The sequence below is a fragment of the Anas acuta genome, chromosome 8 (genome assembly GCF_963932015.1).
Source record: "Anas acuta chromosome 8, bAnaAcu1.1, whole genome shotgun sequence".
NCBI lineage: Eukaryota > Metazoa > Chordata > Aves > Anseriformes > Anatidae > Anas > Anas acuta.
The window spans coordinates 6,194,449-6,220,714 of NC_088986.1; the positions used below are offsets into that span (position 1 = coordinate 6,194,449).

General features: G+C 39.8%; 1 protein-coding gene across 1 annotated transcript in view; it reads left to right on the forward strand.

The window, feature by feature from the left end:
- The window catches only part of SLC1A7 (solute carrier family 1 member 7), a 48,456-nt gene that overhangs the window by 6,088 nt on the left and 16,102 nt on the right, over window positions 1-26,266 (forward strand). The window contains exons 3-7 of the mRNA XM_068690161.1: window positions 8,267-8,482; window positions 20,545-20,587; window positions 21,163-21,382; window positions 23,907-24,006; window positions 25,013-25,246. Coding sequence (XP_068546262.1) covers window positions 8,267-8,482; window positions 20,545-20,587; window positions 21,163-21,382; window positions 23,907-24,006; window positions 25,013-25,246 — 813 coding nt within the window. The remainder of the gene's footprint in view (window positions 1-8,266; window positions 8,483-20,544; window positions 20,588-21,162; window positions 21,383-23,906; window positions 24,007-25,012; window positions 25,247-26,266) is intronic.

Genomic DNA, 26,266 nt, shown 5'->3' on the forward strand with positions numbered 1-26,266 from the left:
AGCTTGTAGAGGAAAAATGCATTCTACTTTCTTAGGAAAACTTCTTATGAATCTCTTCTCTGTGCCTCAGACATTTTCAGAGCTTTCACTACTTTATAAATTGTGATATTGTCAGTGTTGTTAGCTGTGTTTAGAAATATAGAATCTAGTGGTCATATCTAATAGTTTTCTTGTGTTTTTTCTTATCTGTGTAACCTACAGTTACAAACTGTTTTTGGAGAAAAGCAACATGCTACAGAGTTATGCATGTCACAATGACAAAATTGGACCAACTCAGTACAAATTATTTAGGCAGCATCAGTAGGGATCTAAGGATGTGCAACAGACATCTATGGTCACAGGGTAAATGACTGTGGAAAGCACTGATGTGATTACAAATGGGATCTGAGTAGTTTGTGACTTGACAGAATCTTTCTGTAGTCTTCTAATCACTCTAAAATACTTAGTGTCTCGTAAAAGAAAGAGAAATGGCATGTGAAGTTTGAGGGGCTGGCTGAATCCCTTCTGTATCCTTAGGATAGAAACATGTGTGAATTATAAACAGTTGAATAAATCTGACTTTTGTTTATAATCCAAATTTGTCTTCCAAATCCTTTTGGTCTTTTCTTAATCTAAAAACACTTGAAAGAACTTATGGACCAGAAAATCAAGTATTATTAAGATTCTTGGCTCTTTCCGTGCTTTCCACAGATGTTAAGCTGCACAACCATATTTAATAGAAAATTTGTTTTCATTTGCATCCTGACCTCTGCATTTAGGAAATGCTTTATCAGCACAGCTAAAGTCAACAGGCCAACCTGAATTCTGCATGTGCTATATTACATTATCTCAGGTCTCCTTTATCAGTCAGTGATCAAAGGTTGCTGTTCAATCCTTCCAGCATTTATAGATGTGTCGTCCCAGTAGCCTTGTGTATTGGACTGTTGGAGAGGAAGCAATGACGGAATAGCCATTGCACATTGATCTTCACTGTGAGCTAAACAAAATCCTGCCTTGTTTACATTAGTCCATAAAAGCAGATTTCCTATAGCACACTAAGAAAATACAATGCATGATGTAAGTTCTTGGCAGGCTTTTTGTTATATATGTTGGTTTATCATTAAAGATTACAAGTGCCACAGAATAAGGAAAAGGAAAGCTCAACATTTTGGGTAAAAAATAAAACTCTTGCTATTTCATAAAGCATTATTCAACAGAGAAAAAAAATGCATTGCAGAAAGTTGCATGTTCTGATGTACTGGAAATATAGAATTAGTTGTTTCAGCTCCTGACAGCCTGATTGTAAAATTTAACACAAACACTTCAAATAGTGTATTGCAGACAGATAGATCTTCTGGTATTTTTATTTGCTATAGCTTGAAGATGAAGGGCCAGGTTTTCCATCATGCTCGACACCTTTGAGATTCCACTGTCTTTAGCAAAACAGTTGTACCCTGAGGCTCTCTGAAAAGTTAATTCACACTTTATGTGCTGTTTATAGCTGGTAATCTAACTGCACAGAAACTGCTGCAACAGTCGTAGTTGTAAAACAGCTACCACTTTCTGTATTCACTTCTATGGTGCATAGACACTTTATTTTCATTGATGCCTAGATATCTAAACTTTAAAAATGCTGTTTCCTATTATTTGATTTGCAAATGAGTTAAACCTTAGGAAGCCCCTTCTCCTGGCTTTCAAAGCCATCTCCTTTGAAAATCACACTGCAATACTACAACTTTTAATAATACATGACATTAGATAGAGATCATTCATCTGAGTACAAGTGATTCTGTGATTCTGTGAAGTGATCACGCTAGTTTCTTAACTGTGGTTAGATCATCGTAAGTCTGCTAGTACACTGGCAGTCCCCAAAACTACTGTAATCTCAGTAAAGTTCATAGAGAACCTAGGTTTTATTGCTTGTCTGGGTTCTATGTAAACATACATGGAAAGAGTGGTTATCTATACCAAAGGGGCATCCCTCTGCAAGTGCATGACACATACCTAATCCAGCTTAGTTCAGGGTATGAGCACGGGTTATTGTAGGATTTTACATTCCTCTGTACCTAGACAAGTGATGTCATGCCATGAGATGTCCTGGCATCACTTAGAAGTGGGTGGATGGGACTGGAAGTGTAGGGTGGCACCGGCTTCCAACCAAGATGCCACTTGATTGTCTGTGACATGTATACAGGTAGGGACCAGCAGTGTGCTAACCAGCTATGTTTGTGCAAGTCTGGGTGGGAGGCATTTCTTCCTGTGTGGTGTGTCCTGGTTTCAGTTAGCACAGAATTAATTTTCTTCCTAGTAGCTGGTGGAATGCTGTGTTTTGGCTTAGGATGAGAAGAGTGCTGATAACACCCCGATGCTTTAATTGTTGCAGAGCAGTGCTTATACTAAGCCAAGGACATCTCAGCCTTTTGCTCTGTCCTGCCAACGGGCAGGCTGGGGGTGCAGTAAGAGCTGGGAGGGGACAGACCCAGGACAGGTGACCCAAACTAGCCAAAGGGGTATTCCATACCATCTGACGTCATGCTAAACAATATATAGGGGTGGCTAGCTGGGGGGAAGGGGCCGGACTGCTCGGGGTTAGGCTGGGCATCGGTCAGCGAGTGGTGAGCAATTGCATTGTGCATCACTTGTTTGTACATACTATTATTACTTTCCTATTATCACCATTGTATTATTATTGTTATTATTTTTATTATTATTTTGTTATTATTATTTTCCTGTCTTATTAAACTGTCTTTATCTCAACTCACGGGCTTCACTTTCCATTTCTCTCCCCCGTCCCAGAGAGGGAGGGGGGAGGGTGAGCGAACGGCTGCGTGGTGTTTAGCTGCAGGCCGGGTTAAACCACGACAGGTGTGACATGGCATCTGGAGATGAAAAAAATATATATACACTGTAAAGGGAGGCCATACAGGGTGAAGCAGAGACAGAGACGGGCTACGGTGCTCGCACTAGTACCACTGTCACTGTGGTGTGTGATGACAGCATTAATCTCCATCACAGCCACAGCAGCATCTAGCTCTGTAGGTATTCTGTCATGTTAGAAGAAAGCAAAAAAATATCCTGTAAAGAAAAATTCGTTCTGATCCCTGCTGCTAAAATCATTTGAATTTCATTGGAAACTAAGAGAACAATCAAGCATCAAACTACAGAAAGAACCAGAGAAAGTTTCTTATCTCTTTTTCTCATTAATGTAAAGTGTCTTATTTTCATTGTTGCAATGAGTTCTTCCATAAATAGTACCTCCATTGAAGTGAAGCAGCCTGGGCACTGATGAAGATGATGGCCCATCGCAGTACAGAGAGCTTCAGGCTTATCATTTTCTCTGCAAATTGTTTGTATTTAAATAAGCGCCTTACTTTCTTTGTTTCCTTGTCTGTAACGTGGAGATACTGCCTTCCTATATGATGGTCTGTTATATTTGGGAAGCATTTCAAGATGATTAAATGGCTCGAGTTATAGAAATGGAGATTATTACCACGTTGAAACCTAAAGGCACTGACCTTGACAAAAAGCTACAAGACAGCCTGCCTGCGTGACCAGGCAGCATTAGTGAAGCCAGCACTTCACTTTCATGATGCTCAACTGTAATATAATCATCTCTAATGTAGCTGTTAGAGGAGCTTCCCAGCCTCACTGGGACAACTTGCTCAAGAAGGTCTTTTCTACAGCATGCAATTACAAAATGAGAATGCGAGGGAGGGTACGAGATGAATGAAAACAAACATGATTCTAGGACCAACTGTTGGTGGTTAATACTTGACCATTACTTCTTGACAGGATTAATGTCTTTCTAATCACACTAATCCTTTCTGATAACTTTATCCATAATCCATCTATTTCAAAGCAACATCCAGATGGCTTCTGGTGGTGAGGAAGACAAAATAAACAAGCAGAATGGAGTCTTAACAGCAGCTTCTTGTCTTTTCCATTTCTGGGGATCTAGGTTTGCTCTCAATGTAGGTCAAAAATTTGCTTTCTATCAGAAAGCAACAGAAAAAAAAAATTAGAGAATGGTAGGGAAGCTAGACAGTTCTATTTTTATTTGTAAATAAAATACTTCATAAATATTCTGATGCTTCACAGTAACAACCAGAACAAGCCATAAGGGTGCTCATAAGAGTTTAATGACCTGTTTGCATGGGACTAATTAGATTTCCAAGGTATCGACAGAATTCCCTTCCTCATTACTTGAAAATTGCTGTAATAATTTTTTTGTTGTGGTTGCAGAGGGGAGGTTATGCAGGTTTTTCTTAAAGCAGATGTAAGACATAGTATTCAGTAGTTTCATTTGTTTGTATTATTACAGTGTTTAATTTTTTATTTAGTCACATATAAAAATAATTCCTGGAGTTGTTGAGGGCTTCCTCATTCCTTCCATTTTCCCATAAGAACTTAATCTAGATTCCTTTAGTTCTTCCTCTGATCCTGGCTTCCCTCTTCACATTTCTCCCTCAACCAGGACCCAATAGAGAAATAATTTATTGTAATCTTTCATAGATCACATAAAGACTGTCCAAAAAAAGGAAACAAATTTTAATCAAGCCATCCTAGACAAAGTAATTTAACTGTTGTGTTTTGTTTTTTTTTTTTTAGTAACTGTAAACAATGAAACAATTGAAGTCTTAGTGAAATAATTAAGCCTTAAATATCTGCCCCACTAAAATGCTGCAAGTAAATAAACTTTCTTGAATTGTTTTCCATTTCCAGCCATTGACCAAAGTACTGCTATTTTATTTACTGGCTTCCTGAGTCTCTTTCACCAATAAAAATGTGACTAGTTCAGAGAAGAGATAAGACAAATTTGTCTGCATGAAAACAGCTGCCAGAAAACAAAGCAGAGTAGATTCAGAATTACCCAAGTCTCAAAAAAAAAAAAAAATCTAGACATCTTTTAATGGTTATGAATAAAACTACAAACCTTAAATAAGATTTTACTCCTGCAAATATTGTGGAGCATGAATTTTTCATTGTGTAGAGGTCCTGAGGTCATCAAAACACAACTCTGAAGAGGCTTGAAAGCCACAAAAATAAAAGGACCATAGGTCAGATACTTACGTGTAGAGCAGATACAACAGTTTTGGAGGCTATTCTTCCAAATTGTGTTTAGTCTCTGAGAATACACAATTTCATCCAAAAGCTGTTGGACAAACAAGATGGGAGACTAAAACAATGAAGCAGACTATTCTAGACAGCAAAAAGAAAAGCCACGGAAAGACCATTTTCTCCTATAATTGGAACAACCTATGCAAGAGATAAAGAAGTCATGAGGCTACTTAGTTTATGATGATGTCTGCTCATATCCAGCACCAGCTGTTTTCAAAGCAAGGTGCAAGAAACATCTTTAATTGTAGTAATCAGGGATTTCACTTAAATTCTGCTCTACAAGATTTAATATCTCATCTAAAACCCATTAATACATATTTTGGAAGCCTTATTCTCAAGATTATATTTTTTCTATACAAACTAAGAAATGGTCCCTAAATAAGAACTTGTAAACACTTTCGTGGATATTTTTTCTTGCCAGACTCATTAAAAGAGTGACAAGTACTATAATTATTCAGAAAAGCTGCAGATTGTTTTTCATCGTCTTAATCCTGTTTTGTCCATTTGGCAATCATTAAAACATTTTATGGAAGCTAAGCAGAAAACATACTTGTGGAAAATACTTAGCTATGTAGTAGGTCAGATGATTTTAACCTATGAATCAAATATCTTTCCTGTTTTTCCAAATCTAATCAGATTCTAAGGCTTGACAAGAATTAAAGGTATCCCATTTTTCATTCCATTGTGTTTCATGAGAGTCTAGTATTGAATGGCATGGGAATATCTTTGCTCAGTCTTAGAAGAAGCTTGGAAGCTGTTGGGAAGGGTCTGATGTAGCCAAGCAAGTCTGATAAAAATTAGTTTTAAGGGAAAACCTGAACACAATACAGTGATCTTTAGTTAAACCATTTGTAAGCTATTCCTGATGAATTCCCTATTCCCTAGGAAATGAGAGGAGCATTTTTTTCTCATCATTCCTCGGCTACACTATGTGAATGCTGGAACTCTGGGGATCAGCAGTGAGGAAATTCTGTGATGTAACTGTGCATTACTGACTTCGTACAGTAGCTCTGATGCTCAGTATGTCTATTAATCTTGATGTCTTCTGTCCTATTCCTTCTGACATCAAATATTTCAAGACAAATGAGAAGTAGTTAATGAGTGACTACAGTCTCTTACTAGTTACCGGCATTTCTTCCTAAAAATCAGTCTGAGCAATTGTTTAAAATGTTTGACATTACTCTGCAGCCTCTGGAAAACTTCTTCCTCTTGTCCCTTCTTCAAACTGAGCTTTGTGGGCCATGAAGAACACAGGGCTTTATCTGAACCCAGACCTTTTATTCATCCTTCATCACACCAGTTTCTCCTGTTGCACCTCCATAGTTAATTACTTTTGAGGACTTTCTCATCACAGCATGAACTGAGCATGACTTTATCTGGTGACAGGATAATCTCATTACAGATGATGATCTTGTTAATGAATATCCCCAAGACAGAGCAATCTCATTATTAGCCCCCTCAGGATTTGCCACCTAAGAGCCAATGTATGTATGATTAGATTCTAGCAGCACAGCATCCCCCCAGCTCCCAATCACCACATGAGGCTGAAGTGGCACCCCCAAAAGCAGATGACCCACTGGGCATACTTGAGTAAGATTTTTGCCCCTAAATTCTCCTGAACATTCTTCTCAGGTGAACAAGATAAGAGACAAGTTTGTTCTATAGAACAAACACAACACAGTGGCATCAGGGACAAGAGAAACAGTGCACCATTCCCACAGTGATAACAGCTTCCAGGCAGTACCAGGAAGAAAGCTGTACTGGCTGTCTCCTCCTTAGTGCCTTCTCCAAGTAACCAGCCTGCATGGTGTCCTACCTACAAGCTACAGATCTGCTTGGTCAAGGATCAGCCCTTTGTACCACTGATGGCCATTTCCCTGCATAATATACCTATGATGAACACAGAAAATGATTGCTATGAAAAACATCCATCTAGTTAGAAATCAACCTGATTATACTTTTTTGTTTTGTTTTCCGGGGTGGCAGTGTGGGGACCAAAACAATCCTAAATCTAGTGCAATATAGGTATCAGCTTCTATGGGCATCAGCAAGCTATTGAACTGGCTCAGTGGCCTGTGAAACCTCAGCCTGTGAGAAGAATTAAGTCCTAGAAATCTAAGTAACACAGTGATTGTTTTACAGAAAAGTAATGTAACATGTAACACTTAACTCACTGTTTTAGAATATTGAGTCTTCCATATGGAAGTATCCAAGGGAGATGCTAAGGAACCATCATTGCTGCTACTGTTTTTTTAATATGTACTGCTGTGTTTGTAAGTGATACTTTAAGGCACACAAAAAGGTGGAATTTTTCTCAAAATGATAAGAGAGGGAATAACAATGGTTACAAGAGTGAGAGAGATGGAGATGCTCATTTTCTAAATGATCTGCATTACAATACAATGAATGTTTCCCCTTGCTACTGTAGCGTTAACAAAAAACATCCTAGATGAGAGATTGGCAACGCAGAAAAGCAATGCATTTTCTTAATTAATCTAGAGGATAGCAGGAACCTGAGCACTAAATCCCACCCATTTGATTTCATTAAATCTACTATAAAGGTTAAGCTGCACTTTAGTATTGGCTCTAGACAACCTTATTGACCAGAGTGAGGTCAAGATCTTATTCAAGGAGGTGCAGCTTAGTACACGACTATTTATGTAGAAAGGCCTGGTAATCGGTTCTGTTTTGATGATAAAGCTGGACAATCAGGTCACACCAAATAGCAAATGTGGTATTTTATTTCACCTGCAGTTTTCCTGAGATGCATCCTTTGGAGAGATTACAGAAAATCATTCAAAGAAAAATCTCAGTGTAAAGTTCCAGGCCACACTAAACTCAAATCTTAGCCTCAGACCACTTGGAAACAGCACCAGGATCTATGTCAGAGCAGCCTGGACCAAACTCAGGGGTCAAGAACTACCCTAACTTGCCTGTAGAAGATGGCTGGTGTGAGTGCAAGTTCCTTCGAGGAACCAGGATCTCACATAGCAATTAGGGAATATTGTTTTAGATACAAGAGCTACAGCTTTTGCATTATGGCAAGCTACAAAAGATACGCAGGCAATCACACAAGAAGCAGGTAAACTGGAATAACTAGGAATTTGGGTTTTCTGTTGCGTTAACATTATGCAAAAGCTACCATATATTTTGTGTTTTCTTTCCACAGCTTAATGTCTGGGCTGGCAGCCCTGGATGCCAAGACTTCCAGCCGATTAGGCATCATAACCGTCACTTACTACCTATGGACAACATTTGTGGCTGTGATTGTGGGAATCATTATGGTCTCCATTATCCATCCTGGTGGAGCGGCACAGAAGGAGAGCACTGAAGAGGGTGGGAAGCCCATCATGAGCTCTGCAGATGCACTGCTAGACCTAATCCGGTAACTACGTTCATTCTTTCTGTTTTCTGGAGGTAACATTTTGTACATAAACGCATCGGGAACTGTGGCCTGAGGATAAGTCCTGAACCTAATGATGAACACTTTGTTTAAATTAAGAAAAAGTAAATTGCAGATGATTTTCAAGTTATCAGATGCTTATGCTGTCACTTCCTAGTAAAATTTAAATGAATGGACACCAAATGTAACAGAAATACTAATAATGCTGGTTTTTATACTCCCATAGAATCAAGTGTAGCCTGTGGAGCTCATCATGAAATCTGTTATTAATATGAAGACAGTATTAAGATGTAATGTTCATTTAAATAAGGGCAGACGGCTGTAATATGAAAAGCCTTAAATACAAGGGCTGAACCCCCCATTTTTCAGGAAATAACCCTTGAAACTACTGTTACAACTGCTCATAGCAGCTCTCAGATGAAGGATTTAATTAGAAAGACCACTGTTGTGACCTTTTTTTCTTTATTTTCATCATATTATTTGTTCTGTTTTGTGGCTTTTCATTGTTTACTTTGCTGTGTTTGGCAGAAGAGAGGGTTGTTCTTTTAGGCCAGCATTTGAACCCTGAATAGGTATTTTGATGGCCTTGCATGAATATCCCTCTTTGTATCCACAATTCAGGTGCTAGTGGGATGAGTTTCCTGACTGAATTCAGCATGTGCCTCAGATTTATATTGCTCACGCAAAAAGATCAAGTTTTGCCTTTGGGGTGATTCCTCAAGCCAGTGATCTTATAATATATTGGACAAGGGCTTTTAGACTCAGTGTGTGTCTGAACCATGAAGAATTCTCTTTGGAGTTTTATTTATTAAAATACAAAGTGTTGGACAATCTTTCTTTCAAAAACCCAAGTTCCTGACCCAGACTGAGCATCAGCACACAAAGTACTTTCATTAGATTTACTGGGACTTCAAATCAGAAGGAACTGGGATGAAAAGCCTACAAAAATCTTTTCTTTCTCATCCAAGTCGCACTTAGCCAGCCCATCTGAAAGCCGTATGTTTTTCTGTTGTATCAATGTATTACTGAGAAGGTGCCAAACTATATTAGTCATGGGGCAGCAGCTGAGAGCACTCTCTTTTGTAGCCTTCCACAAAACCACAATCTTCAACTAAAATGGGAAGATGCCCACGTAGTATCCCTATCTCCCTGGTGAATTTGCTCTGATCTACGTGCAGCGGGATTCATGTGTGTGCTTCTGACTAGTTAAATCACAATATTCTGCTTCTGCTGCATGAAGGAGTATAATTCTTTTACCAGGAGGAAGAAACTGGAGTTTTGAATCTGAGAAAAATAGACATAAAAGGGAATTTAACAAAATGTGTGATCTTGATGATTTTGTAGTGTCAGTGGTTAGAAGGCTTTTCTTGAGTGTTCAGCTGTTTCCTAAGGCCTCATTCTTAAACATATAAATGCTTAGGGAGATAAATGGTGCAATAGTACACCCAAACTGATCTTAAAGTTAGCTCCAGAAAGGGTCTTTCTAGCCATAGGTTCCCATCCCTTTGTACCAGCCTCATTGCTTTTTGAAAGCAAGAGTAAGCCAGTTCATGGAGATGTCAGATGAAAAATAATGTGGGGTTGCAACGTTTAAATTCAGTTCTATATTATATTTGCATCAAACAACTGAATGGTTGTGTGACTAGAAACCAAGATCTTAATTATGATTTCACCCCCTCCTCTTTATCTGGCTGGTTCAGGTCCCTGTACACCACAGTTTTAATGGCAAATGGTTATTCTGTCTGGCAATGTTTGGCTTTATTCTGTTGAGTCTCATTGCAGATAAAATACTATTTTCTGATCTAAGCATTTGCATCATCTATAATTTCTCTTCCTACAAACACTTACCTAAGCAAATTATAACCGTTTCCATGCCTATTTCAGGTATTCATGTTTCCACCCAGGCATGTTAGTTTAGTCTATGGTTTGGGCAGATGTCAACAATGACATGCCAATTAGCCACTCTCATTACTGAAGCTTGAACAGATAGACTAAAGCTCATTCTCCTGTTTCTGTGCTAGGAACCAGCTACAGCTGCACTCTCTACCCTGAGTGCACAGACTGATGGTTTTTATTCCTCCACTACAGAAATAACCACATTCACTAAATAAATAAATAATAATACAACTGTGGGGAGTGGGCTTTCAGCCTAGATAAATACTATGGGTGAAATCCTGGCTCTGCTGAAGTCAATTGCAAAACTCCTAGATATCTTTGTGGAAGTCTGGATTAAATGTAATGATGTATCTGCTGGTTTGAGCTAGAAAAGCTGATCCTTCAGCTCAATGATAAATCACTTCCATTCACAGCTGGAGACCATCTTTTTAGGCCCAGATTGGCTTATCTTCTCCATTCATTAATTTCCTCCCAATTTATCAATTGCACATGTGCACAGAAGTTCTCGCAGGAAACATCTGTTATTCTTCAAATAAAGAATGCTAAGTGTACAAGTGGAGAGATGATATACGTGACATAATTGTGGGGTTTATTTTAAAGGCATGAATCTTGGCATGGTGATACACCTATTCCCCCTCACTTATTCCAGATTTGAAGCCATTTTGAAATGATGAAATGTATTATCATTTCATGTGATGTTGTATAGGACATTGTCAGGTTTGGAATTTTTGGCAGGGAGGAAGGATGTTGCTAGAAATTGAATTTCTGGAATTTTTGGGTGAGGATTCTGCTTTTAGAAGTGGCTTTAATAAATAAAACAAAGAATTGCTGCTGAGCCTCATCATCATTCTGAACATCTACAACATTAATCAATATTCACATTTCTGGAGTACGTATGGTACATGGAGGAATAGCATAATGTACCATATCCACAGCATTATTTTGCAGGTGGTGCTTCCCCTACATATTTGTCTATTATGTAAAAGAAAACAATAACAACAACTCTAGTGTATATGATACAATTAGGACGCTGTACCACGTGATTCTGAAATGGCTCTAACCCTCACATCAACCAGGACATGTATTAACTGATTATCATACTGAATTTCCTGCCTTGAAACATGTATTCACAAGTCAGCCATTTTTGCCACTTTAAACGGAAATATTTGAAAGGTTTCCTTTCTAAAAGAAACCTCCAGAGATGGGGGACAAGATCTGTGGATGTGAATCTGCCCCTACCAATTTTCTCCCAGATTCAACCTGGACAGGAAGGCCACTGAATTCAGAATAATACACGTATTTTCAACACTCTACTAGGCTTTCTACTGAAAATCTTTAGTGCTGCTTTGGTCTTACGTGTCTGAATTTTTGCTTTAATCTGATTCAGCTTTAAATCAAACACATCTTCTGCTGTCTGTGGTTGACATCCATTTAACCAGCTAGTTCACTTTCATACTTGTGCAGAAATCTGCCCTTCCATAACTTGCCCCTCTTCTTTGGCATTGTGCAAGGATCTGGGCTGAATTACTATTCATAAGGCAATTGTGAGTCTGAAGCTTTGCAGAAGATGCTGTTCTAAAGATGCTTCTCTCTTTAGATGCTTCATTATTACTAGATTGAGACAGATGTACACATCTGCCTTAATTATATTCAAGGTTTCTGGTATGGGCACTGCAAGGCTCATGAAATTGTATTTTCTTCCATATTTAAGACTATAAATCCTCAGGCTAAGGATCATCTTCTTGTACTCTTAAACGCATCAAAGAATCTCATACCTTATGAATTTTAATGCATTTATTCTCATGATGTGCAATACCTCTTTGAGGTAGGGATGATCCATTTTCCTTTCTTACAGCTGGAGAAGTGAGACATGAAAAAAATAAAAAGGTCACTGTGGGTCATTCAAAAAAACCTGTGGTGCCAGAGGAAATATTTGCAGCTTGTATGAGACCTAGTAGGGGTCTTGTTCTAGGAATGTGGCTTTTGGGGCACCTCAATGAAAATAATAGCAATGAATCAACATAGATCTTTACCTTATTTTTTCTGTGTTAATTATTGAAATTAACTCTGTACTTTTTCCCAAAAATAAGAGTGGATTTTTAGTAGCTTTTTTTGAGTTAAGAAATGAAGAAAGGCAAGATAACCGTTTTTAAAAATAATTCATATCTTAAGTGTTTTGCCCAAAAGGACAAAAAAGGGACACACTTGCAGGAATAATGCCCAGTTTAAGACATTTGGTTTGTTTAATTTGGAAACATATATTCACCTGACAAGCAGACTAGAAAATGCAGGTTTGTAAATCAAGATATATTTCACAGGACCACACTGTTTACATTAGCAGTTATTATTTCCACCACACTCCATTTCCATTCTCAAATACCTTTAATTTGCAAGGGTAAATTTTGTTGCAACTTAATTCATTCTACTTGCATTTGTCATCAACGGAAATGAAATTTGGCTGATGAGATAAAAATAAACAATCATACGCCATGAACATTCACATTAGGAAACAAATCCCAGCCAAACTGAAGGTTCACCCTCCTGTTTTATATACAGTGGATCATGTGTGCAAACTGGCACCAGAAAATATAGAGTTCACATATATTTTTAGTCTTTCTCAAGTCTAACCAGACAGAATGACATTGTGAGCTAATTCAGCCCAAAAGCTCCAAATAAAACAACTCAGTGAATACAGACAGGATCAAATCATGCCTTATCCAAGCAAGACACAAGTTTGTACACACTGGAAGTTTACTGAAGAAAAAATGAAAGCAGTTTTTACCTCTGAATATTCAGGATTGCATCCAATTTAATAGACTTTGAAGCAGGTATCTGGAAACTCATTTTGGCTGGCCAGCTTTAACCGCAAGAGGGCTTTTTGTTGGTGGTGGTATTTTTTGTTTTCTGTTTTACATATTTATGTATATATATACATACACACACACCATTAATAGTTATAATAGGATATAAACATTGTAGAGGATTTATATTTTCATGGCAATCCTGAACAGTTTAAAATAATCTCCTTTCCCCCTTTTCAAGCTAAGGGGTATTTTATTTCAAAAACAAATTGCATTTCTTCAAAACAGGGCAGGAGAAACCCAGTATCTGCTGTAGTTAGGAAAATGTCCAGGCTGCACTGAACAAATCATGGTTAAAGAAGTTTACAGCTGAAGACTGAATTGTATATGCAGGCAGTAAGATATTAAAGAGTGCATTAAAAGACCCAGGGTTTAAACTATGAAAGAACTTTTTTTAATAATCTTGGCCTACATTCTTCTATCTTTTACCAAAAGCCACTGTGTTACTAGGATAGAAATATTTATGTTTCCTATGGCAAACTAGCCTTTTTTATTAGTTTCAAACTGCCAGTTTTCTTCTATCTCACAAAACAAGCCTGGTGCCAGCACTGTTGAACACTGTATGTGACCAGATGTTCTCTTCTGGTTAATTTTTAAGCAGTTCAAGCTGCTCAGAATCCCGATCCTCAAGTATTTACAAAGGGCTCTGAAGCCCCTACATGTGTGGTTCTTATTTGGCATAAAAGGAAACCAACATGGAAAAAAATATAATTCCGTTATGAAGATGATGACTGGGAGATGGAACGCAAAGTGGACTTTTTTGCCCTCTGGTCACAGAGTGGGAGATAACATGGGGGCCAGGAGTTAAAACTGCATTAGGAAATCTTCAGCCCTACAGGGGAATAAATTGTTCATTCTCCTGAAAATTGGCCTGGACATGTTCTGAGATGGATGAACACTTGTTATTAAATAATTTTGCTTTCCTGGAACAATAGTTCATATGTGTTGGGCCTGTCATGCTACTTTTGATACAACTCAACCTTTTCAAGATTCTTATAAATGCGATGTGCTTGTGTTTCCACCCCAAAGAATGAGTTTCTTGGAAAGTCATGGCACTGTGAGCGCTGTGTCATGACCTTGTCTTTGAGAAGAAGCAGAGTAAGGAGTTTCACCCTCCAGGTCCTTTTCTGGAACTGAAATGCCATGCAACAGTGTCACCTTCAGGACAGATAAAAAGTCTATTTGGCAAAATGATTCCATAATACTAGTCCTGTCTTGATCTGCAAAAAGACAAGCCAGACACAATGGCTTGCTCCTGATTAGCGATTTTTGCATTCGAACAGTATCTTTTATCACAATAATGAGGACTTTAATGCTTGCAAAAGTGTGCTTTGGTCCATTTGGCAGGGACTAGTGCAGTTGATATTAAGAACAGATTTCCTAGAGAGGTTGGTTAATGCCCCATGCCTGCCAGTGTTCAAGAGGCATTTGGACAATGCCCTAACTAACATGCTTTAAGTTTTGGCTAGCCCCAAAGTGGTCTGGCATTTGGACTCAGTGATCTTTGTAGGTCCCCTCCAACCAAAATATTCTGTTCTATTCTATTCTATTCTATTCTATTCTATTCTATTCTATTCTATTCTATTCTATTCTAACCCAAATGAGATGAGGCACTGGAGATGATTACTGATGTGCAACACACACATGGACCCTGAGATAGGTAATTAGTTCAGTCTTGCTGAATTAAATTTTGCCCTTGATTTCAGGAGTGCAACTGACATCAGCAAGCTATTTCAGATGTATTCCAGTATGGCTGAGGACACGATTCGTGGCTTATGTGGTACAGTAACAGTTGTCAGGTGTCTACACAGTTGATGATGAAGTCATCCACAGGAGAGTAAATGCAAGTGAATTTTTGAGGTTAAGGGAATGCCACTGAGAAGTAAGAGGCACCTGACATGAGATTGCAGTAAATAAGAACCATAGTGCTATTCATTCTTCTGCAGACCTGTAAAACCTGGAAACTTCATAGTTTTCATGTCGAACTATTCAGACTCCATTTTTACTGTCTCTGTACCCCTGCTGTACTGAATACTGTCAAATATGCAGCCTTAAAACAATGTTCTTTCAAGCTCAGCTATATTAGTTCTTACGTGAGAAATATAGGACAGAGAGCAGAGTGTCCTAAATGGTTTTATGCCCAATGCAAATATAGGCCAGTAAAATATTACAAGGACAAGTATGTTGCAAAAAAAAAACAACAAAACAGGTGGCTTTAATTCCACAGCCTGGGAGACTGCAGCCAACGACTGTCTGGTGTGGCAGGGATTAAGTACTGATAACATCAAAGTCTGAGAGCAAAACCAGATTGCTGCTGCAGAGCAGAGTGCCCCAGAGGGAATGGGTGTTCTGAATCAAGGAAACAACATCTGCTGTACCTGTGGCTGCTGGCCTAATTTCTTACTAAAAAGGTCTGTAAAAACTGAATGCTTTGAATCAACAGATGGTGTAGTCAGAACTCCAAATGAGTATTTCAGATAGTCAGTAGTGTAATTGCAGCAAGAATTTGGCCTAGTATTTGTAATAGGAGTTATGCAGGAGCCATCAAACTAACTATCCCGATAGCTGTACACTTGTGTTCTGTGGACAATTCCACTAAAAACATGAGCAGTAGAACCGTGTAATAGTGCTGATACTTGTCCTGCTCACTTCTCAGAGCCAGCAGCCTTCTGAAGAGCGACAGAGGGCGCCCACGGCCTGGGGGCAGTGCCAAGGCATGGCCTGAGCTGCAAAAGTACTTCCTAAAACAATTCAGCTTCCTAAAGCAGCAGAAAACTAAGGGAGCAAAAATGAGTGAGTAGTATTAATTGCTAGGTTAATTGCTGGGAGACAGTGGAGAAGGGAAAAAGACCTCTAATTTTTGGCAGTGGCAAGGTACTAAATAGTCCTACACATATTAAAAGCTGCACCCTTAGAGCATCTCCTTAGACCCGCTGCTGCCTGTACTTGCTACAAGTCTTCAGGACTTTCTTCAAATTCCATGGCTACCAAATTGCAGAACATGTCTTGCCATAGTCATACATACACATTTCTGACTCTTGATAGCTCCTTATGTCTGAATCCTCTTATCCCATGCAAGAATGAGGGAAGGACTCCAAAATTTGCTAGTAGAATGAACCAGCCTGTGCATCACAGCAGCATGTAGTCAAAGGAGGTGTTTAGTAGGTCACTTATCTGCTTATGCTACTGTCACAGCAAATGCAGGCCAGGCATGTCATCTGTGGCTCAGCAGCTCATGCTCTATAGAACTGATGTGATATTGAAATTTCATCTCTGTTCACTCTTCTAACTTGTATTGAACACTCCTGCTTTGTCTGGCAGAATTCTTGAAGCAGAAGATGCTCTGGGAAATGCATCTTGTGTTCTACCTCAGGGCAGACAGTATTTTGCTCTTAATTTTTTTATGTAACCAGAAACCATATGTCTGTTTCTGTTTTACAACTGTATCCTTGTCTTAGACCTAATTTATCTATATTCCACACCAGCCTCACTCACTGTTATGTACCATGTTTAATTCCCTATTATTATGTGAAATTATTTTTGCCAGGAATGCTGAATTGTGCTGCCGAGGTTAGAGACAATCACTTGTACTACAGAAGTGAATCCCAGATTGCTTTGTTTCACGCAGTGTTATTGTGTCCTGTATCTTGTGAGCAATTTGAAAGCAATGCTGCAAATTTAGAAATATTTTATCTGCTTTGTTGTCTTAATTGAATAAACACAAGAGCATTTATAGGTGGTGACAGCAATGAGCACCTCAGCTTGAATTATTACTTCAAAAGTACTGACAATGTCTTTAATTCAGTATATGCTAGTGATAAACCAGTACCTGTTCCAATTAGAGGGACAGCCTCTCTTTATGATCCTGATACCAGATCCACGTGGGTAGATCTTCATCCTTGTGCAGAATTGCAGTGAAACTCGTAGGGATCTGCAGGGGCCAATCTGATGGTAGGTTGGATGCCTGGAAGATAGACAGGCAAATATCAACATGCAGCAAAATCTTCCCCTAAGGCCGGAATTTGTCAACTGTTTCTGAAGACACCTAACCAAACAAACACTCCCAGTCATCTCCCATCTCTTTGTGGCAGTTTGATACTTTCTTCTCATCATTTGTTTTTGGTCCAGTTCTCTTCCATGAATTGCTCTCTTGAATGTTTTTAATTAACAAAACTAAATTTTGGCTAATACTGGATTTTTTCAATCCAAGTAAACCAGCTTAAAATAAAAAATAAGCCGAAGTTCTGGCAAACACATTCAGGTCAGCCTTCACTAGATAAATTGTGTAACTTTGGTAGGCTAGTCTCAAAGACTGGATCACAGTGCATAATATATTAAAAAATATTGGGAGAATTCCAGCAGCCAGTATTAAGTGGGTAGTTGTAATTCCTGCGGGATAAAGAATGATAAAGAAACAAAATGCTTTAATCCTCCACAAATTTGTCTAACATTTAATCTAGCTACTAACCATATGATACTCCCTTTCTCGAGCAGTCTCAATTTGTTCCTAATTCTTCTAATTACGACTATAAAACTGGGGCAGAAGAAGAAATCATCAGCAATTAAAGTCATATTTCTTTGTAAAGCTTTGTCTCATATGTGACATTCATAGTCAGATCTAAGCAGGAGTGCTCAGTGTGATTCTTTCTGTGCTTTCAGCATAATTCACGTTCTCACAGCAGGTTACAGCACAATCATCACACTAACACTTTGTACTCCTACATACCTTTCTTCTGATCATCTCAAATCATAAAACAAATGTGATTTTATATCAGTGAAGCCTTTAACGATGTCAAAGCAGAATCCCCTGATGAGGCATAATAAGGCAGTAACGAACTTTTCCCTTCCACGCTTCCCTCTCCTGTAAACATCCTCTCCGTCTCTCCAGGTCCAGCTCCATCCAGCTGTTCTTCCCTTAGTCCCCAGCCGCAGCCAAGCTCCTGGGGCTCAGGCAGAAGGTTGTGTCTGCATCTGATAGGAAAGCGATGCACAGCTGGCTGTTGTCTGCCTTGATTTGGCTACAGATTTGACACTTGAACCAGGGAATGATCAGCTTTTATGGAAGCTCTGCAGAGACAACTCAGTTGATGGCAGCACAGCAGCACAGCACTGCTTACAGTAAGTGTAGGGAGCATTGTTCATTGCTGACCGCATTGCTGAACAGTGAGTGTCCTAAGCTAAGTCACTGCAATTAAATGGCAGCATGTACAAAGGGACTGAATTAATTTAACTAAACCTTGCAAATTAAGCCTTATGACAGGTTGCTTACATGGCTGCTGTCTTCTCATATCTATAGAGCACAGGCATCATCACGCCTGGGGCTCTTAAGCAGGACTGGTAAAATGGAAGAAGACATTGGCAGTGTACAACACAGCCAGGAGGTGCTGTGGTTCCTCAGTGATGCCAGGTAGCACATCAGGCTGTAAGGGACAGGTCATCTCAGCTGCTTTCCCTTCACCGAGGAGAGAAAGGGCCAGGAGAGTTAAAAAAAGAGCAACTGAAGTGCTGTGCATCAACCTCTTAGCCTGCTGATAGGAACCTGCCTGTATAACACTAAAGTTTGCCCTACAGCAACAGCCTTACCAAAATGACAATTTATTTGTTTATGTGGTTTGTCTGCTCTCACACAGCAGGCCAACAAAACAACTCATTTTCAATCTTCTGCTTCAATCATCAGACACTACTGCTACCCTGCAACTCTAATTTCTCTCCTTCTGCTTGACCCTGCAAAGGATAATGAATTATCTCTTCGTAGCATTTGCTCTGTCTGAGGATGCTGAAACAGATTCTATCTCTTGTCCATCATAATTTGAGATGCAACCATAATGTCACGTTGTTATGACTTAAAAGAGCAATAAAATAATTCTTTCTAAGCCAGTGCTGCACAGGATGCTCTTGCCATGACTCCACTTGGCAGCACACAAATGCTGCTGCTGCAAGAGGAAAGCAGATCTGCAAAACGTCTGAGCGTGGCACGCATTTACCCGTGTATGCATACAGCAGTTCTCCTTGCAATGAGAACAGGCTTTCACATATGCTTAAATGATGTCCTGTCTTGAAGCTTGAGTTGGAATTTCAATAAAAAGTCCTTTGGTCGGAGAATTCGGGATAATTCAGAAATGATTCTCTTTGCATAAATTTGTGTATATGAAAGCACAGAATTGGGTGACGGGGTGGCACTGTCTTCTCCCTCTAGCTTCAGGAGCTTTGTGCTGAAAACAAGTCAGTTCTGTTAGGTCCTATTTGAGTGATCAGACAAACCTTAATTCCTAAATGCTACCTGGAAACATATGACTTTTTAGCTTTTTTGCCCTACTGCACTATGATTCCTCTTTGAAGCCTGTAGAGGGTGTGCTCTCCATTTCAAATTAGGACTGAATGTCTTTCTACAAGGTAATAATCTAGCTCAGACACAAGTTACAAATTAGCTCCAGATACTATTGGGTGAAATGTCATGGCCTGGGATACAATGAAAGTCAGAAGGTAGTAACAAGAGTCATTTTTGGAATTAAAAATCTATTAAGCTCACTGCAAATCTCAGTGTATGGTTATTGTTTTCCATTGTAGCTCGGCTGTGAGCAAAGATAAAGCTGTTTCCCTCACGTCAATCTCCTCTTCTGAAGCCTCAGAACCATGTTAAAACAGACTGTACAGCTGTAGTCCCGATTCTTTTCATCAGGGATCAGATCCTCTGTTCGGAAAGCAAACTGTTCTTGACCAAACCTCTATAAAGTCTACATCACTGATGATTATAGTGATGAAGGTGTATCAGGACATGCTGCAGTATGTAGTTCATGAGTCATCTCAAAGCAGTGACCAGCAGTCCCAAAGCAGATTACAGCACCCAGGGATCCCAGGAATATGTCCCTAAACTCTGACTCTGTCTTGAACAGCTCATTATCCAAATATGCAAGACAAAATACAGAATAAAGAAATATTTGTCTCCACAGTTAGCAGACAGCAAAGGGAATGACAGCAATGGTGTTGTCCCAATTATGACAGTGGCAGAGCCAGAAAGTGAAACTAGAGCTCCTAGGTCTCACTGTCTCAGTCCAGGTATTTCAAAGTGAGTCCCCAGACTTTCATTCTGAGGACCCGTCCCTCTGCTGTGCTTTGCTGAGCGAGTTACAATGGTATGGCAGGAGGGGGAGAGCAGCAGCCTTCTGCACCCATTCAGCCCTTGCTCTTTAGGAGGGTAAATAAGTAGTACACTGTGCTAGGCCTGAGGCCCAGGGAACAGAAATTGCCTGCAGTCCCATAGAAATGATTTTATTTGTTCATTTCTAGGAACATGTTTCCAGCCAACCTTGTTGAGGCCACATTCAAGCAGGTAAGTGGTTACAGTTCTGTTACCACTGAAGAGATGAGCCAACATCATAGAAAGATGTAGATGTACCTTTGTAAAGCAGAACCCAGGTACAGACGCTGTGTTATGTCACATCCTATTAGTACCTTGAGCATTTAGGAATTCATGAGTATGTTTCCATTATCCTTAGCAGCCTACAACTAGTAGGTCAAAGTTATTTTAATAGCCCAGAAAGGTAAAGGGAACCTGCCTCCCACCTGGAGCGAAGCTGTGGCATGGGTCAGGCAATGGCTATGCTCTTTTGCCATTTATTTATCAAAAGAAACCTTTAGGATTTCACATTTCTGTTAGAGCATAGCGTTCCAAGCTTTATTTTGAGATACCACGTAAACAGCAATTTTATAAGCCTCAAACTCTTTTGAGATTCAAAAAATTCAACTTTTCTTACAGATTTTAGCAGCATGGGGACAGGAGCTGTCTTTCTTTTCATGCTTGTCCCTCTCACATGCAGCCTTATTTAAAAAAGCACTTCGGAGGTCTCATTTAACTGTTAGTTCCTGCTGGGATATTATAATAAAAAATGCTTTGTTTTCTTTCAGTATCGCACCAAGAGCATTCCCATCATTAAATCTAACAAAGCATCATCTGAAAGCACCACTCGTCGCATTATAATATATGGAGTCCAGGACGAGAATGGATCCAACGTCCAGAATTTTGCCTTGGACATCACTCCCCCACCTGAAGTGATTTACAAATCAGAGCCAGGCACTAGTGACGGCATGAATGTGCTAGGGATTGTGATATTCTCTGCAACAATGGGTAGGTTTCAGACATGTTTGGGTTGCAATAGTCCAGGTAGCCATTAAGGGAAAAAGATATGGGTTTGGTTGTTCTGTTTCTTGAATAAGAATGACCTGCTCCCAGACCAGGTCCTCCACTAAAGCTCCCCCCACCAAGCAGGAAACAATTTTTGCCCTGGAATCTGCCCCGTCTGCCGTTCTTATCCACTCTTAATTGCATTTTATCACATTATTAGTGTGGAATGTAACCGTCACCTATGTTAAAGCACAGTTCAGATTATAAACCTCAGAGATAAGATGGGTAAGCGAGTTACAGATGAATAGTGTCTTATCAGTTTAAATCCATGGATTCTCTCTTTGACTGAAACTTCATGATTTTATTTTTTTTCATCATGCAATGGTAATAGTAATATACCATCCAGTAGTTTATCTCAGTGGACTCTAAGAGCTTATGTTTAGATAATTTATTCAGTTTCATTTGCTGGAGGAACTCGTTGGTCCCATGTTACGATGTCTGTTATATTATGCTTGTGGATTTGGAAGAGGGAATTTAACCACTCCCTGAGATGTGCCTTAGTTAATGATGACAAAGGTAAGGTGCTGATGATTAATACATGAAAATGCTGATGAAATTTTCTTTATCTCAATTTCTTCTTGGAAGTTAATTTGGTCTGGAGGTAGTTCCATAAAACATCTCTGCCTACGTTTATTATATTATGGTTCATACCAGCAGAAGGGGTCAAAAATCAAGTCTGGAATTAGCAGATTTGTCTCTCTTTCTCAGTTTCTCCAGTATGTGGTATTCCATATGCATCACTGCTGGAAATTGGCTGCCCCTCAGTTTGTAATATTTTATAGTTGATTCCCAAAGTACAATGTCACAGCAACCAATATTCCAGCCAAAATGGATATGCATGAATTAATTACATGTGCTCATTAGGATCAAGGACGACTTTATACTTCTGAAAACCACTCACTGTCTTCCCAGAACTGAATGTATTACTGTTACCATGCCCCTCACTCCTGCTGGCCCAGGGATCAAGAGATAGAAGCAGAGAGCCGGTTTCCTCCGGGCTGACACACAGAAAACGTTCTGCCGGTGCTGCCACGTACACGACAGCCCTGGCTGTGGGGCCAGCTGCGACTGCAGTAGCTGCACACAAACCTGAGACACTAAGTGCTTAAAACGTGTCGGATCTTGGTGGCAATTTCAGATTGTCATTCCTAACAAAGGATGCAGCCAAGCATTTATCACTGCCTTCAGCTTTCTGCAGCTCTCCCCATCCAAAAAGGAAGGAGTGGAACAGCAGACATGACTTGAATCTCTCGGAAAGAAGGGCATCCTTCTGAGGTTTTTATTTACAGCAAAAAAATGTACAAAGGCCTTGGTGCTTGGTAACAGTTCTGTTCACTTTGGCTCTTTTTTTATTTGCACAAAGGTCTTTTTACACCATTTTGGCATAGAAAAATGGCATTAGGATGGTATGAACTAGGTGATCTTTAATGTCCATTCCAACCCAAACCACTCTAGTATTCTCTGAGTTCTTATTATAATTTCATTAAGACCCTTGAACAGCCTCAGACTAGGATACAGGGACTTCAGAACAACAGACTCGAGTCAACTGACTTCTTCTTTTCCTGAAGCAGGAGGTGAATTTCTTAGTAACCTCAGTCCAAGAGTAAATCCTGTGCATGAATGACCGGACTTCTTCGCCAGGCATGCATAAAAATGGGGCACCTCTGGCAGGAACAGTGTGAGGCAGAGAGGGCAAAGGAAAAGCCCTGATGCTAGGCTCAGCTGTGACAAGCTATACTGCCTCAACTCAGAGTGTGCAGGAATTTCTGTTAGATATTATGACAAGTGGATAACAGTTGAAACATCTGATCTTTTTCTCGGAGGAGCACACATTGTTTATGCACTGCAAGGAAAATGTTTGCACTGGAATGGAGTCTGCTTCACCAGGGATGCACAGCCAGAGACTCCAGTCCTGCCCACTCCCCTGCGTGACCCCAGCAATAGCCACATGCTCAGATAGGACAGTGTTTTAAAGGACAATTTTCAGCTATTCCTGTAAAATAAAAGTGAAGGTGTTTCTTTTTTATTTTTTTTTGGCACTGTACAGAATTAGAAGCCAAGACTCATGTAAAACTGCCACTGACCAGGCAACAAGAGCTGAACTATATTTAACACCCTGCTAGCAAAGATAACCAACATGCTTATTAAGATCGGTGTTTTCCAGTGCAAAAATCACAGCTTAGATAAATATTGCCAGATTAACAGAGTGGTAAAACGATGGCTATTTATAGGCATTATTGGAAGCTAACACTGTCTAGAGAATATAGGGTTGGATGACACATCCCAAAGCTGTATTCTTTTCATTTCTGAGCACTGTCTATTCCTACAGCACGAAGATCTACATTCATCCAGCCACCTCCCATTTACTTCACTTTGAGTCATAGCAGGGAGTGAAAGCACTGAATGAAAGCACTGGCGATTTGCACAAAGCACACGAGAATTTAAACCCAAATGCCTATGTTTGCAGGTATAATGTTGGGAAGGATGGGAAACAGTGGTGTTCCTTTGGTCAGCTTTTGCCAGTGTTTAAATGAATCTGTCATGAAGATAGTAGCAGTTGCTGTTTGGTAAGTAACCGTTTTTGTAAGAAAATATACATTTTTTAAACAGTAAAGAAAATTTTGAGAGGATACACAGACATAGCAGAAACTTATTTCCAGGAAAATAATGAGGGTGAACAATCCTTGGTTTTGTGGGGCCCCACAATCTGAAGGAAGACAAATAGACATACATCCTGTCCCTAGCTCATTCTGTCACTCTAACAGAGGCACCCTGTGTATCACTTCCAAATAATGAAGCCCAGTACAGCTGTGTGTGTGTGCTGTACACCCTGAGGGATTATAATGTATCCAGCCCACACAAGGGAGCGTGATGAGCTCCTCAGGCTGGTACTGCTGTACCTTACAGCACTGCTCCACTAAAAATCCTAGCCTGGTTTCAGCTTGCTCAAGTTAATGAGCCCTCAGGAGAGGACTGGGCTCCTGCGCTGACCTGAGGGTACTGCAGTCAGTGCAGTTACTGCTAGCTTGGCTGTCTCTGAACACCACAGTTCAGAAACAAGGTAGCCCTCTGCCCTGAATCAAACTCCCATGCAGTCCAAGAGCATGTCTAATGCATATTGGTAATTCTCTGATGTCTTCCAAAGGCCACATAAACATTTACTTAACAGCTTCCAACTAAAATCCCCGAACAATCACATCAGCACAAGCACATGAGCAGAGCTTGGGATTCATTCCCCTGCTGCCAAGGAAATGACCTGCTTTAAGCTACAAAGTCAGAGCCTGCTTCTGAAGCAAAACATTTTAAATTAATTCCTGATCAGCACCATAACCTCAGCGGTGCTGAGGGGTACCCCACATAAAGGGGTGTTCAGCCTGGCACTTTGGGCACGCTCCTTAAGTGTGAGACAGGGGCTTAACCCACCTGGTCTGACCAAAAAAAGAGCCCAACCGTGCTGCTTCTGGGCAGGCTGCTTCTGCTGCACTGCTAGTGGGGGTACAGCAGTTTGCCATCGCACACTGCTTGGTGGAAGTGAACGATCTCCTAGTAATGACTGTCCTTCTTTTTGCTCAGGTACTTTCCCTTTGGAATTGTGTTCCTAATTGCGGGCAAAATCTTAGAAATGGACGACCCCTCGGCCATTGGGAAGAAGCTGGGTTTCTATGCCATTACCGTGGTGTGCGGCCTGGTTGTGCACGGGCTGTTCATCCTGCCAATGATGTACTTCTTTATCACCAAGAAGAATCCTATCGTCTTCATCAGAGGGATCCTTCAAGCCTTGCTCATTGCTCTGGCCACCTCCTCCAGGTATCACCCAGTCTCTGGATGTGTCTCTCAACATTTGGAAGCTATGAGTGGGAGCTATTGGAAGTAATGTTTGTTACATTGTTTTGCCTCAGGTTAAAAAATAGTGGACAAAAATGTTTTTCTTAGAGGCCTAGAAAGGAAATAAGGGTATTTTTCCATAAACACAACAACTGTGTTTCAACAAAGTTAATATATATTAAGGGACACACAGTTTGTCCAGACTGTATTTTTGGCATTAGTTCAGTCGTATGGAAACATTTTACACTTTCAACTCATCTTAGTCTTTGATTTTGGGTACATTAAGAAAAGACTGTGGTTGCAAGCCATTGTCCAGCACTGGGAAAATATTCCGCTGTTCTACACAAGGCACAATGTTTTTCACATCCTTTTTAGGGAGGGTGTCCAATGAGCTTTAACCATAGCTGAACAAAGGTACAGTGACATGGGAAACAGCTTATGGGCTGGTTAGGAAAATGACCACCAACACGGATAAACTTGCGCATAAGAAATGCTTGAAAGGGCTGGAATTGGTTTGCATGGAGCACAGACAAGAATGACAACTAAAATCACATTTTCATGCTGCTGATACCAAAGAAAGGCAGTGTCATTGCCTATGTGGCTGGAGGCTTGTTACTCTGAAATAATGAGAGCAGCTGTACCTGGCAATTTTTACGTAGTAATGAAAGCCACAGCACAAGTGGAAAATGCCAGGTAAATAGATCTCTTTAGCACATCTTACATATTTATTATTTCTACTCTCAGCTGTAAAGGAAGAGGGCTGAAGAAAGGAAAAGATACCTTTCTTTTATCTCAGCTTGATTTCCATTTTTGCTTTTGCATTTTTAAAGTAATTTTACAGAGAGGCTGGAAAACAAAACTCCTATCCGATTTTGAAATGATGACAGCTAGTGACAAACACCTACCTTTGTCTACTTAATTTAGACTTCAAATTAGTCATTATTACAAAATCATTGATAAATTTTGAACATCTATTTGTAATGAAATATATACTGACAATAT